The sequence below is a fragment of the Plectropomus leopardus genome, chromosome 11 (genome assembly GCF_026936395.1).
Source record: "Plectropomus leopardus strain MGB_pleo_1.0 chromosome 11, ASM2693639v1, whole genome shotgun sequence".
In the NCBI taxonomy this organism is placed as follows: domain Eukaryota; kingdom Metazoa; phylum Chordata; class Actinopteri; order Perciformes; family Serranidae; genus Plectropomus; species Plectropomus leopardus.
In genome coordinates this window covers 13,652,055-13,670,000 of record NC_142186.1, presented here as the reverse complement: position 1 = coordinate 13,670,000, position 17,946 = coordinate 13,652,055, and the positions used below count along the sequence as shown (strand labels likewise).

The 17,946-nt window shown below is 40.4% G+C and overlaps 2 protein-coding genes across 2 annotated transcripts in view; one reads left to right on the top strand and one right to left on the bottom strand.

Moving 5' to 3' along the window:
• The window catches only part of irx4a (iroquois homeobox 4a), a 486,370-nt gene that overhangs the window by 299,199 nt on the left and 169,225 nt on the right, over positions 1-17,946 (bottom strand). The gene's annotated exons all lie outside the window — the stretch shown is intronic.
• On the top strand, positions 7,640-12,573 carry irx1a (iroquois homeobox 1a). Its single transcript, XM_042490228.2, has 4 exons — positions 7,640-8,176; positions 9,565-10,663; positions 10,999-11,074; positions 12,066-12,573. Exons 1-4 carry the CDS (start codon positions 7,934-7,936, stop codon positions 12,139-12,141), a joined length of 1,494 nt encoding a protein of 497 aa, XP_042346162.1. The 5' UTR covers positions 7,640-7,933; the 3' UTR covers positions 12,142-12,573.

The window sequence follows — 17,946 nt, the reverse complement described above, 5'->3', positions numbered from 1 at the left end:
GAGTGAATAGATGTCTCTGTATGAGACATTAAAATGAGTGACACACCGGGACAAATAAAAGGGTAGACTAATACATGAGTAGACATTGAATTGTTGACAATGATTTTGACTGTTGATTTTTTCTCAGAACAAAGTTATCGGAGCCACAAAAAGTATCCAAACAATGTCACCAAATGACATGTTTAAGGTTGTATACTCTTGGGCACTCAACCTGATTCTTTTTTAGCTTGTATTGAGGCTTGTCATGGTTGTCTAAACAGAGAAAAAGGAGATTCCATTTGTTTGTCCCTGCTCAGCTGCAAAGGGACGATCTAATCTGTGCCACAAAGAGCTAATCTAATACATCAACAGCCTGTAAACCCTTCTGGAACCCTGTTATTTTTGGGGGTGTTTGTCCTCTAACAAACACCCTCCCCCACCCAGATCTCTGTGTCTATAACTCATTACTGCATAAGTGAATTTGACAGACTGCTGTTTTCATCTGTGACCCCATAACACCCAAGGCTAGAGGGTCGAACCAATGGTTACCCTACTCAGCAGCCATGATGACACCAATCATTTGAATTCAAAATTGTAGTTTCTCGTCCCAAAACTGTCAAGAACAATATCCAGTGACAAAAACCGGTTAGGTGAAAGTTGGCTGTCCACTAAAGTAGCACTAAATATGCATATGTTGTGTATTTTTCATAAAAGAACTGAAGGGAAAAAAACATCTCATCCAAACCGTCCTACCTAATATCCAAATATCTGAAAAGTCTGACTTATATTTTTTCTCTCCAGCATTTTTTAGGCTTGTTTATAACCAATTAAACACACCAGGAAGTTAAACCCCAAAGCAACTGAAACAGAGTCAGTCTGATCAGTGATCAAGGTGATAGCAGTGTTGTTAGGAGTGAGAGGCCGAGGCATCCTGGGGAGCATGTCCAGTAACATAAAAACAGCAGGTTTCAACTACTATCAATAGTTGGTACAAAGACACACCAAAGCAAAAAGCAGCACAACATGATAACAGATAAAAGAAACAGCCTCATTAAAATTCCATTTGTCATGCTTTCTGTTGATCATTTTATCTATAAGTCTATCCTTTACACCAATATCAAAGGGTGTAATTTCAAAAGAATACTTCAGTGTACAAAAATCTTTTTCCCCAAGAAGGCCCTTCCTTAAAATTCAATTAACTCTGTTGATAAATAAACGTGGGAATTGTATCATCTGAAAGCAGATTTGCATGCTTCCGTTTTTTTTTTCCACCATTTCCGAGGCGGCAAATAAACATCTGAAATGGGAGACTAACTCTTATGAATATTTCTAAGCTAGTGTTTCAAACCGATGTTTGAGTCTCCCTCATTCAGATTTAGCATAAAATTATATGCAGGACAAAAAGAAGACTTTGATATTGTTGTTCTCTTCATCCAAAGTCTTTTCTTTGTACCTCTCACGTTTACTGTACTTTGCATACATCTGCAACTGAAATGTGCAGATGTGCACATACAGTATAGGCAGGGAGTCTGTGGCTTGCAGCCTGTTGGCTCACCAGAATCCGGTTGATTATTCATGGAGAAGTTAAACCAAGTAATGGAATTACTTTGTGAATTGCCAAAAGTGTTTAATTATCTTCTGCAGTGTGAGCTGCTCTATTTGTGAATCTATATGCAACAAGTTTTAAAAATGTTTGCATTTAATGAAGGTAAATTAAAATGACAGTTACTTTAAATGAGGAGATTTGGAAATCTTCTCTAAAGTCATGCTTGAAGTTGTCCTTCAGGTCACTCACTGTAGTTGCAAATAGCTGCGTTTAAAATTTTAGATGTCCCATTTAAGAAAAAAAAACATTCCATATAAAAAATACTTTCATGAGTTCTTAATGTTAATCCTCTTAGGTCAATACTGCAATGAAACACCCAGCTGAATGCAGTTAAAAGCTTTTAAAGGCCAGTAAATGCTACATCCTCTTTTTCACCTCTCTCTCCCTCTCTCTCTCTCTCCCTCTCTCTCTCTCCCTCTCCCTCTCTCTCTCTCTCTCCTTGGCTAGCTATAGCTATTCATTAGCTCCAGCCCCTATGGCAATGAGAGTCTTTAACCTCCATTAGATCTAATGTTGATATGTTTCCCCAGCAAAGAGCCAAAACAATTAACACCCCTTCTCACATTTCTCTCCCCTTGGCCCCTAACCACATCAAAATCTGGGCCCACCCGTTCATTACCCACCCCTGAGAATGCCCTTGGGGAGGAAAAAAGTCAGATCCTTGGCTGTTGTCTTTTGTATGGTATGCAGTTAGAAGCCAGAATGAGTTAAAAGAAACTTGTCAACAATAATGAAGCACTGTGTTTCCCCAACAATTTTGCAAAGAGTGACAGCAAGCGCGCTACTTAATCATGATAATACTTATTAATCACGATGAGGTAACACCCTCTGTGCTTAGTGTATGGTCTGGTTTTTGTATTATACATTTAGCAACAGTGGTGGTGGTTGTGTCCTTGCTGCAGTAGCCCATCATTACTGCATTACAGGGCAGGACAGAGGACTCTGCTGAGTGCGAGTTACCTTAAATGCTCCTACTTGGACCTTCTCCAACATATTCTCCTCTGAAAAGCATTTATCCACTTCTAATTTGGAACAGAAAATACATTTTGAGCAAAATGGTAATGCATCCCAGATTAGGCCTTTATATCAGCATAATGAGGACACGTTAATAATCTGCCAAGTCACTAAATGTTGACGCATCTGCACAGTGTTTACTTATAATTTACTTTAGTTGTTTTCTATATTTGTTCAAAGATACTAAAGCATAGTTATGTTCTCCTATGGTTATGTTTTGGGCACTTGGTTAAGATCAGGAAAAGGTTGCAGTCTTGGTTTAATATTTAGAAATTCAACAGCAACTTGATTGCAGGTAGGATGTGTTCACTTTAATATTTAACGAAAGTCACGATCTGTCCCAAACTTTAACCAATAAGCTTTTGTTGCATAAACCTAAACGTGTGAAACTGAAGATGCAAACATCAGTCTCTGATGTAGAAATATGTTTCTTGTACAAATATAATTGTCAAAATAAATTATTACTATTAGTTCATAAACATGTTTTTTTTGGAGACAGGGTTGTCCAATTTTATAAAATAGATTAAAACAAGAGATCAGAAAAGGTGTTACAAAACTACAACCGATGTGTCTATCTGACCAAAATTTAGAGAGCAGTTATTTAGAAAGTCATGTTTCTGACCTCGAGGATTTGCTTAATTAAATTTCGTCCATCAAAATGTCTTTTTAAAGATACAGAAATTATGACAAAGGTAATGGTTACAATTGCAAAATTGAGAATATGTTTTGAGCATCGTTCAGCAAGCTGAAGGCTCATCAATTCAAAGAAATATACATGAAAAAAAAGGTATATGGATTTGAAAGCGTGTCTGTTTGAAAGATTCATTTCTTTATATCCCCTACAGATCCATGCAGGCCGATGCCCTGACATTCCTGTATTATAAATGGTATCACGTGAAGTCAAAATTATTTATTGCCCTCGACCTGTTGCAGGACTAAACATGCACAGTGTTGGGTGAAACTGCACATCCAACTGCTGCAAAGCAACTTTATTTTTGGCAACAATTTGAGCTCCGAAGCTCTTTGTCACTTCAAAACCGGCGAACACCACCCCTCCAAGTGTTTAGCTGTCAAGTGCATAACGTCTTGACCTTCTAAGACCTAGAATAGACCTCTTTTATTATCCAGGAAATTCCTAGTTTCCTTACCTATAGGTGTGGTGCAGTTGTCTGTGTATCAGATGTCTCACAGTAACACCAGTGGTCCTCTGACTCTAACCCCCAGCTAAATAGTCGAGTTGCTCTGACGCAGTTCAGGGAGTACATTAGGAACCGATGCGTGAGCGTACATGTTTGTGAGGGAAGTTAAAGGGATGAGGGCTAACAATTGTGATGGTCCATTGATATCATCGATATTCATCTAATCTCCTCTCTTCAAGGGGAAAGGAGTTTTGGTTTCAACACCTAATTTGATAATCTGCAAGAAAAGCACAAAAGGGACATTCTGCGGATTCTTAACCTTTCCTCAACTTTGGCACTCCCAGAGGCAGGAAAGGAGTATCTTTCACCACAGTTATTAGTTCACAGAGACACCCCTGACCTCTGCGGTGGTAGCCAACTGTCAACATAACCGGTGTTATTGTAATGCAGGTTCACTCTCTTTGACTTCTATTGGAGTCACTCAGGTCTATGTGTTGGCCCAGTTCCTAGAGGCCCGAGTTCAAGCACATATGGATTTTAATTAAACTGAATCAGGCTGAATTATAAAACTACATTGCCGTGACCCCATACTTACAATAGTTTTTTTTTTTTAATATATAAATGACATAAACATGCTGGTTATAGTACAACAGGCTATTAAAAAAAACTAACTTGTGTGTTATTTAATTTAAAAAAAGTTAAGGAAATACCTTTTAGAAAAAAGATGACTCAAAGATCTATAATAGCTACAATCATGTGGTACAAAACAGGGCATCTGTGTTTGTTTACATATTTATACATTTTGAGAAAAAAAAAAAAGGATTCAACAAAACTTTTACAACAATCATAAAACATAACTGGTGACAGTTTGCACAGCACTACTGCAATATCACCTATGAAATAATCAACTCTGAAAATGTGAACCTTACTTCTTTGTATTTAATGGCTGGCCATCGTTATTTATTTATTTATTTATTTATTTATTCGCTGAATAACACATGAAGTGTTTGTGTTGTCATTTACTGATAGATTAAATAAAATGTACAGCAGCTATGCCACTCAATTTTATTTCTATTTTGGACATGAGGTGTCTATCCTTCAACAGAGCAACTGACAATATTTATGTTCTTTAGAGGTTCAAACTCTACAGGCTATCAGAGAGAGAGGGGGCTTCACTCTCTTTTTGGGTGGAGGTAGATGAATGAGCTTACAAGCCATTTTACATTCAAACACACACACACACATCGACAACATAAACAATGCTTACACATAACTATATATGTTTTTTTCTGCCAAGGGCAGGTATCATGAATATAAAAATGTAAAGATAAAATAGGTGACAGACAGGAAATTTAAAATGTGTAAGGCGGGCTGTTAAATAAAAAAAGGAACGTATCCAGCACCTGAGTGACTTATTAAAATATGACCATTAAGGCATAACAGCTTATGAAGAGCCTCCTGTAGATTTACATGATAAAACTCTCTAATATGAGCAGCCTGCGGATTTTCTTTTCTTTTTTATATAAAGGGAGAGAGTATTCAAAAAATCGTTAACTTATGAGAGCGCGTGTGCACTTGTGTGCGTGGAAGCTCGTGTGCGTCATAGAGCGACGGATACAGATGGCAAAAGCCCGTCTGTCTCGTGGAAAGGCTTTGGGAGTGAACGCGTTGAGGAAGACGAGTTTTAAAAAAGGGATGGACGGCGAGAGGATCCGGAACAAAGTTTACTCGCGCTCTCTCCCGCGCGCGCTCTCTCACTCTCTCTCCGGGTTGAAGCTGAGGAGCTTGTGGTGGTAATGAGAGTTTAACAAGACCCAATAAATCAGTTAACGGTGACGGTTTACTGCCCTCAACACGTGCCATTGTTTACCAAGAGTCACATTTCTATTTTCTCAAAAAAAAAGAAAGAAAAAAGAAATAGACAACAAAAAAAAATTCTAAAGAGAAAAACTAAAATAAAATTGCACCTCCAGTGTATCTAATATTTTTCATTTTTATTTGCATTATTATAGTCTTTGCCAATTCCTTTTATTTTTAATATTGTCGGTAAAGCACATTTACTTTTTTTCTATTTATCGTTTTCTCTAATGTCTCTTTCATTTCTATTTAGAGAGATTTTCAGTCTCTTTCTCCCAGCACCCCTCCACCACCAACCCACCATCATATTTAGCCCCCTGCACACATTTCCAGCGGGTTATCACAATTGCCATTCCTCCCCTCCTTTCTGATGTGTTACCCAGATTACCATCAGTGCCCCTCAGATATTTTTAACAGATCCTCGGCGCTCGGCAATATCCACTCGGAGCCATCTGGTGCAGATCAAAATCTACTGACTTCTTGGGCTTCAGTCGTTAAGGCATTAAATCTAGATCTACAGAACACCCCCCGTTGACTCGGGAGGTGGGTGATATAAGAATCAAATCAAATAAAAATAGAAGTGTTAAAACATGAACAGCCCCCTCTCGTGAGCCACATGGCTGTGTCAGGAGTGGACAGCTAAGGAAAGTGGAGGTTACAGACCGACCCTTTTTTTCTGAGCTGGAAAATGGATAAACGGTTCAAGAGGAGGTGACCAAAAGCTACAGCATCAGATATTTATTTTTTTCAGTTCAACTCTTGTGGAATTATATTTTTGGGAGTCATTTTTAAATCAAATAAAGTCGTAGATTTGTGCTTTTTAGGAATGCAAAAGTCACGTTTTGGTGAACAGGTTATGACGGATAAATGATTTTCCAGACCCACTTTTTAAAGTTAATGTGTTGAAAATAAAGGCAAGTCGTTTTTAGATTAGGGACCCAAAGTGTATCAAAATGTGTTTGGATAATATTTTGTGGTGCGTCCAGAAAGACTTTTACAGTCTGGTGCCTGAGTGTTTGACTTGTCCCTGGCGTTTCCTCATTCCTTTTCACTAAAAACAAGGAAACGTGAAGTGGCTCTGTTGTTACAAAGGACAACAGCAATCTGGTTTAAGTCCACACACACACACACAAACACACGCAGGCACACACACACACACACACACACACACACACACACACACACAGACGCGCGTGCAGATGGAGCGAGGGTGAGAAAAAGAGAGGGAGAATTTGGCTGATTAAACCTTTATGGAGAAATCAAAGGAAACCAAAACACAAGTCAATAAAAACATACATAATTAATAAATCATATGGAGAGATTTTGCATGGTTTTCCTTAACTGCTTTGTCTTTTGGAAGGAAACGCGTGTGGAAATTAGCTGTTTAAACTTTAAACACACCTTGCAGTGACATAGCTGAAAAATAAAACTTATTTTCTTTATTTATTAATTAATTTGGCGGTTTTATCTAAAACATTTAATTTTAAATGCATCATCCTAATAAACGCAATTAAACTATTCTGTCGATTTAACACAAGTTTTGAAAACATTAGATAAAGAACACTACAATGAATAAATCCAACTTGGAGGAAGACACTTTAAGAGTAAATTAGTCACTGTGAATTTAATAAACGCACCGGCAGCCCGTGATACCAAACACTAATTCCTCTGCGGAGAGGCATTTTCCCTCTTTAATTACAATTTAAATCTATTCAAAGTAAGTTCCTTCTTCTGACGGGTTTACTTCCCCCTGTGTCGGACAGCTGTAAAATCGTGTAGACAGGTTGTCATACAACAATCAAAGCCTTCGGTGAATGGACTCTAATGCTTGAACATTTAACATACAATAAGTCCAAACACGGAGAGAGAGAGAGAGTCAGAGAGAGAGAAAGAGAGCGAGAGAGCGAGAGAGCGAGGGGGAGAGAGAGAGCGAGAGAGAGGCCCCAGCCAATGTGCTCACTCTATATTCACATTATCCACATTGCTCCAAACGAGGAGGAGCTTGCAGGCTCAAGTAGGGGATGCCAATCAAAGCATCAACTTCAAATTGTATCTGAGAGATCAGCCTGGAGACCTCAGGGCCAGGCGCGTCAGTCGGAGCGCAATTGTTGATCAGATCACATCCAGCGGACTTTGCGCGAGAAAAGAGAGGAAGCCGAGATTTAAGAGCGGGCTTGTTTTGACTGCATACCACTGTATGTCTGTAGTAGCTGTGACTTTGGCTTAAACACTTTCCCTTTACTCCTCCGGGTTCCTTTTTTTCTTTTTTCTCTCGCACACTTTTTTTACGCACAGATTTGTCGGACGGTACAACTGTGCGACAATTTCGGCGGTGGAGATGTCTTTCCCCCAGCTAGGCTACCCGCAGTACTTAAGTGCCTCCCAGGCGGTGTACGGGAGCGAGAGACCGGGAGTGCTTACGCCGTCGTCCCGGGGAGGGAGCACTGAAATCGGGGGAAGTCCGTCCGCCACCGCAGCGGCGGTCACCTCGGTGTTGGGCATGTACGCCAACCCGTACGCACACAACTACAGCGCTTTCTTACCTTACACCAGCGCGGACTTGGCTCTTTTCTCACAAATGGTAAGAATTTATGTTGCTTTTTGTTTCTGTGTACGAATAGGCAGACGATTGTTTATGCTTGAGGTTCTCCGAAAAAAAACAAAATAAATAAAAAATTAAAATAAACGACATAGGCGCAAGAAAAGGAATGAAAACGCACCCCACTGCCTTATTATTTAATTATTGATTGCTAAATTTTTGTCCATTTTCGCTCGATTTTCTTCCACATATGTATGCCTTGTTTGGCCGAGTTACAAATGTGAAAAGTTTGAGCTGTGGCTAGAGGCGAAAAAGAAACCAAAATTTTGACTGAAAATTATTTATTTGTCCATGAAGGAAAAAATGTAAACAAACGATGTAATTCACACCACCCATGCGGTAATTATTTCAAAATTTTAGAATTATCGATTGCAAAGTTTAAATAAATTTCACGGAGGCAATAAGCGTGTAATGCATGTGTGTTTTAGCGTGCACCATGTCCAAAAAAAGTTTCTAGTCGTCTCTTACAACGGTCACATTATTTTTATTAGATCATTAGAAATATTATCACCATAGAATAAACGCATGTGTTATAAATAGCATACAATAAATAATAATCGTGGCGGAGGCTTTGTTTTGCTACAGTGTTTGCTCCTGTCATGGTTGAGTGCCACGTGGATTCTTATTGTCTCTACATGAATTGGCCTAAAATACACCTGGTAATAAAAATCAACTTGCAGTGCATTCATGTGTTAACTAATGTGTGCGTCAGGCCCACAGGCAGGGACTATTGCGCCAAAGCTCCAAAACTAGAGCCATTTTCCAAAAACTCTCAGCGTGTGAACTGATCGATATGTTTGAGTGTTGTGTCCAAAGCAAATATAAACCGAGCCATGTGTAAGCGTGGCACGCGGAGAAAACTCAACTCAGGCCTCGAAAGTGCTCTGACATGCCTGAGAAGTGCGGAGGGGGAGTTTGGCAGGTAAACTTGAAAGCTGGCAGTTTGCATGCCATCTGCGTGTTCACAATGATGCAGCGAACTTTTCTCTCGTCCTGTTGACTTCATGTGTTCCGTTTTTAGACTGACATGTATGAAACACGTTAGCTGCTCAAAGGTCTCTGCCTTTGGGTGAGTATCTGTGCAGGCGCAGGTGACGCAGGGCCTAGCATGTGGTATTTTTGCAAGTTGAGAAGCTTATTTGTGGAAAGCTCACAGTCAGGTGCAACTGCAGCTCCTGGATTTTTTTTTTTTTTTTAAATAAATGGAGGTCGTTTCACTTGTTTGAGTTCAGGCAGGCCTATAAACAATGGCAAAGATGCATCTGGGATACATTAAAAACATTGAATAATATGGGTGACCATTCATTGCATCAACTATTTATGCATATTAAGTGTTTCACTGTTTAAACACTTTTTCCTTCATTTTCAAGGGATCCCAGTATGAGCTGAAGGACAGTCCTGGCGTCCATCCTGCCAGCTTTGCAGCCCACACGTCTCCGGCCTTCTACCCATACGGCCAGTTTCAGTACGGGGACCCGGCCAGGCCCAAGAACGCCACCCGGGAGAGCACCAGCACCCTGAAAGCCTGGCTAAATGAGCACAGGAAGAACCCGTACCCGACCAAGGGCGAGAAGATCATGCTGGCCATCATCACCAAAATGACGCTGACGCAGGTCTCCACCTGGTTCGCCAACGCCAGGAGGAGGCTCAAGAAGGAGAACAAGGTGACCTGGGGCAGCAGGAGCAAAGAGGACGGGGAGGACGGTAACTTATTCGGCAGTGGAGACGAGGGGGAGAAAAACGAAGACGAGGAGGAGATTGATTTGGAGAGCATAGATATAGACAAAATCGACGACAACGACGGGGATCAGAGCAACGAGGATGATGATGATAAATCTACGGAGGGGAGCAGGGACCACAGGGGCGGTGTCGGTGCGGGGGGAGACTTGGACAGCTTGGAGAAAAGACGGGCCTTCGCCCTACAGGCCCATGAGGCCTTTGACAAATCTAAGAGCACAATTTCAGTTCACCCAGGGAGTAAGGAGAACTCGGACGGCAACAACAACAACACCACGAGAGTTTTATCCCCGGATAGACCCGGGAGCTTTCCTCTCCCGTCTAACAATAAGCCTAAAATATGGTCTTTAGCAGAGACCGCCACTAGTCCAGATAGTTCATCTCAGAAACCCACGTCCCCTTGTGGCCCAGCGGCCACCACTCACTCATCAGCGCCCCACCACCAGATCCAGACCCACCCGGCCTTCCTCCCCAGTCATGGACTGTACACTTGCCAGATTGGAAAGTTCCACAACTGGACAAATGGGGCTTTCCTGGGCCAGAACTCCCTGCTAAATGTGAGGTCGTTTCTGGGAGTAAACCAGCACCATCACCACCACAACCACCACTTGCCGGCCCAGCAGCAGCAGCAGCAGCAGCCGACATCAGTGGTGGTGTCGCCGGTAGCAGCTGCAGCAGCACTCAGCAATGACAGCAAGGCCCCGCCAGAGACCCACAGTCCAAAGCACATAGGTAGGAGAACAGCGTATACGCGTGCACGCGCATAAGTGTTACATGCAAGCGCTATGTATTTTATACTGACCATAATCCATATGTATTCAATTAATGGTGCATCTTATGCCTGTTTCTTTTTGAAATATACAATTATAATAACAATACACATATGTTCGCACGAGTCGGCTACATATACACACTTAAATCTAAATTGTTCACGTCAGATTCGCACAGCAACACTGGTGCTTTTTTTAGTTAGAAATGTCCATGTATATAAGCAAAAAAAAAAAAAAAGTTAGAATTTATTCAGTATATGCCAGTACTGATGATTGTTTTTGCTTATTTCCCTTTAGACCACGAAAACGGCGTAAGGTCTGTTTCACCTCCAACACAGATCCTCAAGTCTTCCTTTCGACCCATCCATGACAGGTGAGGCTTTTACTTTTTTGCGTTTGCTGATTGTTGGAAACATACTGCCACGAGAAAATGACAAACCCCAGCCTGAAAATTAAATACAAATTAAGAATGCCATGATTATTGCACTTTTGAAACAATAATGTGCAGCTATAATCAAAAGAACTAAAATTAAGTAATAACGCAAGGAAGGCCTTTGATGTTGATGAAATCATAACTCCAGTAATTATTCGTCAAATACAAATGATTATAGGGGATGCAAATTGTTTCACGGATTCCAGTATATAAACCTAACATCTAGCATTTTTTTTTTTGTTTTTAAAATATTTTTAAACATAAAACAAAAACAACCACACCACGAAATTAAATAAACAAAGATAAATAAAACACAGTTTGCTTTGCGGGTGACAGGGGTCTTGACTCCCATCCCACACCCCCTTTAATTCCTCGCCTCTGGGGAGAGTGTGGCTACTTATCAAGTCACCGAGTAAAACGGGCTCTGTCTGGGCTGTGTGCTTTCCCTAAAGACCCCTGGGAGAACCCGGAGCCCAGGGGAGCGCTCTTACCGAGAGGGGGGGAAAGTTTACCTCTGTTTCAAGTATTACAAAATACCCTCTCTGTGTATGCAACACTCTTAGAAATAAAAATGATATAAAGGAATCATACATGTTGATCATTACACGGGGGATCATTTTATTTTACACGAGCTAAAACGTTTTTTTTTTCGGTTGTAAAATTATTACGATAACTAAAATAATAAGAATGATAAAGTCTTCATATTACTATTATTATTATTATTATTATTATTATTATTATTATTATTATTATTATTATTATTTTATTTTATTATTTTTATTATAAAATAAAGTGGGGGATTGGGGAGGGTGGGACTGCAGTCTGTTTCAAATCAAAGCTGTTCAGCCAGACAATTGAGATGCATATTGAAACCCGCTGTCCAAACACGGCGGGGGTATTTATCTACCTTTCTGTATTATTCTTTATCCAGATCCTCTCTGCCTTCCAGCGCCAGGAGTCCACAAGACGCCACGCAACGAGTCCTCACTGCTCTCTCCTCGGCTTGATCAAGACATTTTTTTCGTGCTTGAAAAAAAGGAAAAGAAAAATAGAAAAAAGAGACTTCACACTCCCTAAAAGGACACTGAGAAATAATAATGCAGCGTAGCATTCAGTCGGTACAGAACAAATGGCGTAATTTGGTAATATCCTGTGGATGGATGGATTACTTCCTCTATTGTTGTGTAGCCTATAATCGCGCCTATAATGTTACTCTCTCTCTCTCTCCACTTTGCCCACGCAGGCTGGGACATTTTGGTAGGCTTTTTACTTTATTATTATTATTAATAATATTATTATTTTTGTCTCTATCTTGTGTTTTTGGTGTCCTTTCTTTAATGTAAATACCAAGTGATTTAAATTTGTAAATAGGAAGCGTTGAAGGAATTTGTCCAGATCGTATATTTTGCCTAATAAACTAAATGAAATTATAGAGAAAACCCGCGAGTATCCTCAGCCTATATTTCTTTTCGACCTGGTTTTAATATGCTCATTATTCTGATTATTATTATTATAATATTATTATCATTATTATTATTATTATTACTATTATTGTAACTACATATTTTTATATTATTATAATATTATTTGGAAAGAAATCGTTGGCCTACAACCAATTTTATTTCAAGAAGGGTGGGAATGGGAGGGGAAAAAATGATATTGGCAGTCTGCAACCAGGCTTAATTTTATTCAAGTTTGGGAGGAAAGCAGCGTGGATGCATTGAGGTGCTAATAAGTGTCCAGATGGTTGCTGGTGACAGAAAATGGACAGGAGCAGCTGGGAAGGTCATTAAGTAATAATATGGGAACGCCCAGTCCAAACAAAATCAAATGGTTAAAATCTAATCTGTCAGAGAGAGAAGTCGATTCGAAGATAAATTATTAATATTTTCGTTTTTTGGGGAGGGGGGGAGGGGACTAACACTGTCGCCCCTGTTGGAGCAGGGTCAGTGTTTTGGGGTCCTGTCTGTCCCGGGGCTGATAATGATCATTAGCTTATAAAAGCAGCTTCTTTGCTCCTCAATCGGTGACCAAAAGCAAATATTGATTTACCGCAACAGTCTAATTGGGTTTAAACATAATGAGACGAAAGTGCAAAAATGAGCTGCGATGGGAGACGATGCGAATATTGTATTTTTACTGTTTGTTTGTTTTTTGCTTTTTTTTTTCATTTTCAGGACCTTCCATGAATATAAAAGTTACATTTTTAATGATCTTCAGTAAAATGTGACTTTTTAAAAAACAAATAAATTTCCACTATGTTATTATCTGGATAAAACTCCACAAGTCTGTCCTAAAATAGCTTCAGTAGGCTATAATCGGAGAAAATGATCGTTGTTTGAGTTTAGGGCACCTTTGTAAAATGAAAGTATAAGCTGCGAAGTGAGCTGTTCCAGAGGGTGAATTATTTGAGTGGCCTAAACCTGTGGAGTGACTTATGCACATCTGTTTTGCAATATCACAGCGACCTCTATAGGCGAGTATTATATTGCTTAAGCTTAAAACAGCTCTCACCCTCCAAAGAGCTATAAATCACATGGAAATACTTGTACTATAACTGTATTATCACACACAATGCATTATGCTTCACAGTTTGATTTAAACCCATTGCACCTATAACTGTATTATGCTTTCACAAATTCTAGAGGAATACAAATAGCAAAAAAAGCACTTTATTTATGGTAATATTCTGACACTAACTTCGCATAAAATATAATAAGACAAATATTTTTCGTTACCGTTCATTATCAAATCTGCAATAAATCATTTGCTTTTGGAGATGCTATATTATTAACTCTTAAAATCTCCGTATAGCTTTCAAATTAAATTATTATAAATCATTGCACAAGTCTAAAACATTGCAGCAATTTGCAAACGTAATTTATTTCCTTTTTTAAAGCTTGGTAAACGTTGACTAGACCATATCTATGTGGCAGTGGGGAGACGTCTATGCGCATAAATCTGTGTCACTTAAATGGCCATTCGCTAAACAGTCACGCAGTAGAGGAAAAATTAACAAAGGTCACTGAGGGTTTTTGTTGACCGGAGCGGGGTCATTCCGCTTTCATAGCTACATTAACACAACTTAAGTCAGAACACAAATAAATCAGAATATGCTAATATTTTTTTTCCAAAGAACGATCAACAGAGTGAAAACGAAAATCCAAAATTATTTTATTGTAATGAGGAGTTTAATATGTCTGTGTCAATATTAACTTAAATGTCGCCTTTTTGTAGCACTTACACAACTGATATAAATTATTACAATCTGGGAGAAAAAAAAATGCGTTCCAGCCCTCGTCATTAGATATCGGTTATAAATTATATTCAGCCGAAATGACTCTTGCCAATTTCACTTACAACACGTGCTTTGGCAATAATGATTCTAATATTGCGTCGGGGAAAAAAAAGGGCAGGTGTGTAAATTTCATATTCCCCTCTCCTCCCCTCCGCGCTCCATTTGCACATGACATCCTCTCATGAGCTGGCTTTTGGGGCTAAAATTAAATAACCTCTCGGTGTCCCATTTATTTCTTTTGTACTGAAACAGCGTGAGGTTAGCGCAAAGGCGTTAGCTGCAGGCCATAATATTGTGTTTCCATAATATATACAAAATTATTCATTTAGTAAGTGGATGTACAGTGGATTGTCTAATGGGTAATGAGCGGAGTTGGAGCTGATAATTAGGCTGTCACTTCCAGCCATTTCTTCCCCGCATGCCCTGGGCCACGATGCAGGGGAGGGGAAGAAAATAAAGACCATGAAATAAAAAAAAAGAAGAGCAGATAAATTAATTAAATGTAAATATAGAGCTAAAGAATAATGCTCTTTGGGATTATAGAGGTAAATAGATATTATCTGGTTTTGAAACACTGTTTCCATTGTTACATGCAGTAAACAATGCTTATATTATGGTAATTGCCCTATAATGGTTAAAATGATTAGATAATTCAAATTAATAATTACCATATATTATATCATAAATCTGCATGCTCATTACAAAACTTAAAAAAAAGAGTTGTTTTGTTGTTTGAAAAAAAAAAGGAAATAAAGAGAGAAAACAACTTATCAAAAGTATTTCCAGCAACCTTTGAAAGCCTTTGACTCTTCACAGGCTGGAGGAGGTTCTGCTATTTTCATCTGAGGACTGAGAAAGCTACTCTGGAGATATGTAAATTGTGGCTCATGCAAAGACAATAAGTTGTTGACCCTAAAACAATTTAGCATTCTGTCGCAGGCTGTGGCCCCCCATAATACCACAGTCTTTTGTTGGTGAACAAGGACCATCTCCCCCTGCAACTGAGACATGTCACACTGTGGCAATCCATTCATTTTAGTGGTGAATTGTGCGCTGTGACAGTTTGTGTGTGTGTGTGTGTGTGTGTGTGTGTGTGTGTGTAGCAGGGAGAGTGAGGAGGAGAGAGGTGACTGCATGGGGAGGAAAGTTTATCACTGTCTTGTCTTTTTAGGCAGAAGCGGGCCATTCTTACAACAGCCTCGACCCCTTGTAGCCCAACAACACAAATGTCTTTGCCTCTTCCTATCCCCTTCACCCTCCTCTTCCAACCCCCGCTTCCCCTTCAACATCTCCGTTGTCTTTTTCTCAAAGATGCCCGCCCATATCTGCGCCCCTCTAATCCATTTATCTAGTTTCACGAGTGCAGCACCGCTCGCACGATGACACAAAAGCCATCCCCTGGCCCTGGCCCCGGCCCCAGCTGGGGGAAACACACAACAACAAGCAACAACAAGTCACTGGAGCCCCGGCACTAGCAGCCACAGCGGGGCCACCACCATCGAACCCCTGCTACACCGTGTTTAGCTGACTACTTTGCTCCTGCTCCTTGTTTCAGCGACACAATGGCAGTGAAAGGGGACGAATGCCTTGGTCACAGGCTTTTCATTGCCGGAGCGATAGGCTGCTGTAAGACACGATTCTTGCCACAGGAAGAGGTTGGCGGATTCGGTTGGAAAAAGGGAAAACGGAGGGAGGGAGGCTCTCGGCACGGCTACACTCAAACACAAATAGCAACAAGGAACTGGTACTTGCCTGACAACTGGCTGGCTGACTGACTCGCTGCCGGTTCAGCGGCAACTCACAACAACTCAACAACCCGTGCAGACCCCTGCCGACACAAAAACCTGGCCTGGCTTATAGATATACTAGAAATAAACACGGTCTCTCGCTCATGTTTGCCTGGTTTCCTTTCATTTGGCCACTCAAAGCGACATTCTTATGTTTTGATCGGGCAAGAAAGAGAGGAAGAGATAACAAAGCGAGGCAGGGAGAGCAGTCGAGTAAAGTTTTCTCTGTCTCAGTTGAACATTCTTTCTGACTCTGAGTGAAGAACACAGGAAAGCTCTTTCACTCCTCTGCGATGAGGACAATATGCTTATTTGGATCTCAGTCAAAGCGCCGTGCCAAATATTGGGGCACTAATTAGCTGGCCTAATCTAGAAATATTATCCTCAAATCTGATATATCCTAGTTGAAATGGTCTATTTTAAGAGACCTCGGCTGAACATGTTGGTTCATTATTATCTTCTTGTTTGCTACATGTTTGTTGATCAAAGTTATTTCCTTGTGTCTGTTGTTGTTTAAAGGGCATTGACAGGGTCCAATATACACACATAAGCACTCGTGTTCAGACACACACACACACACTTGTGCTCGAGTTGTGCTTCTGTTCCATTAATGACTCCGCAAACCAATTAAAGCTGGTCTGTCTTGAGTTCTCCTGAAGTATCCGTACATAGCGGCTCCACCAGAACAGAACTATATTTAGGGGAGAATGCCTTGTGATTCCCCCCTCCCTCCCTCTCACACTCACTCTCTATCTGTAACACACACACAAACCCATGAACACACAGAAGCACGCGTGCACACATTCCTGGTACAGTCTGTTGGAGGATCAGAAATATTTTGCCTTAATTATCCTTCAGTATGGATCATGTTCTTCAGGAGGGACTAGTAATGATGGGGGTATTTATAGTCATTCATTCTCTCCCTGTAATTATACACTCCTCAAAATTGGGGTTTTTACATTTGGCATGTGCTTGAAAAACGTAAATTAGACAGACAGCACTGTTGTTGAAATCTCTTTGAAGTGAATCCCCTCCCGAACACAATTTGATGGAAAGTTTTATTCTCTGCGATACTACTTCTCTTCGTTAGCAGAGAGTTTGTTTCCCAGTGCTAGTCGAACAATGTTTCTTCGGTCCTGAAGTAGTAATGGTTCAGTTTGACATGACTGTGCTTCGCCACTTACTCTGCAGCAAAATACATTTACAGTCGCAACATGTCAGATTACCTGCTTATGACTGCAATCTGTAGGAAATTATTGTTTTTATTGCCTCTAAAATTAGAGCAACAAGAAAAGGGAAAATGATAGCAATGTTTACAGTGGGTGCTGTGCCAAGCCTTCCCCGAGCACAGGTATCATAACAGCGCTGACACTTATTTGAAGTCAGTTGTGTGTCTGAGTGTGTGTTTTCAATAATAAAATGCAGGTTGACATGGCAGGGAAGGCAAGGGTCTTGTGCCCCCTTTTTCCCTCCCCGCACAGATATTTCCACAGCGACAGATAATAAAGTCTGATTTTCCTGCTTTCTTTTCTGATGTGATGCCATTGTGGTTTGGGCTAATTCCAGGGGGCTGTACAAAGGGAAGCGCGGCCATCTGAAGTGTCATACTGCAGCTGTGGCTGAAGCACAGGAATTTCCATTTAGCCGAGGATGCTTCCCTCGCTCTCCCTCGCTCTCTCTGAACACTCGCGAGCACATGTGCAGCGCAGAAGGTGATATCAAATGCA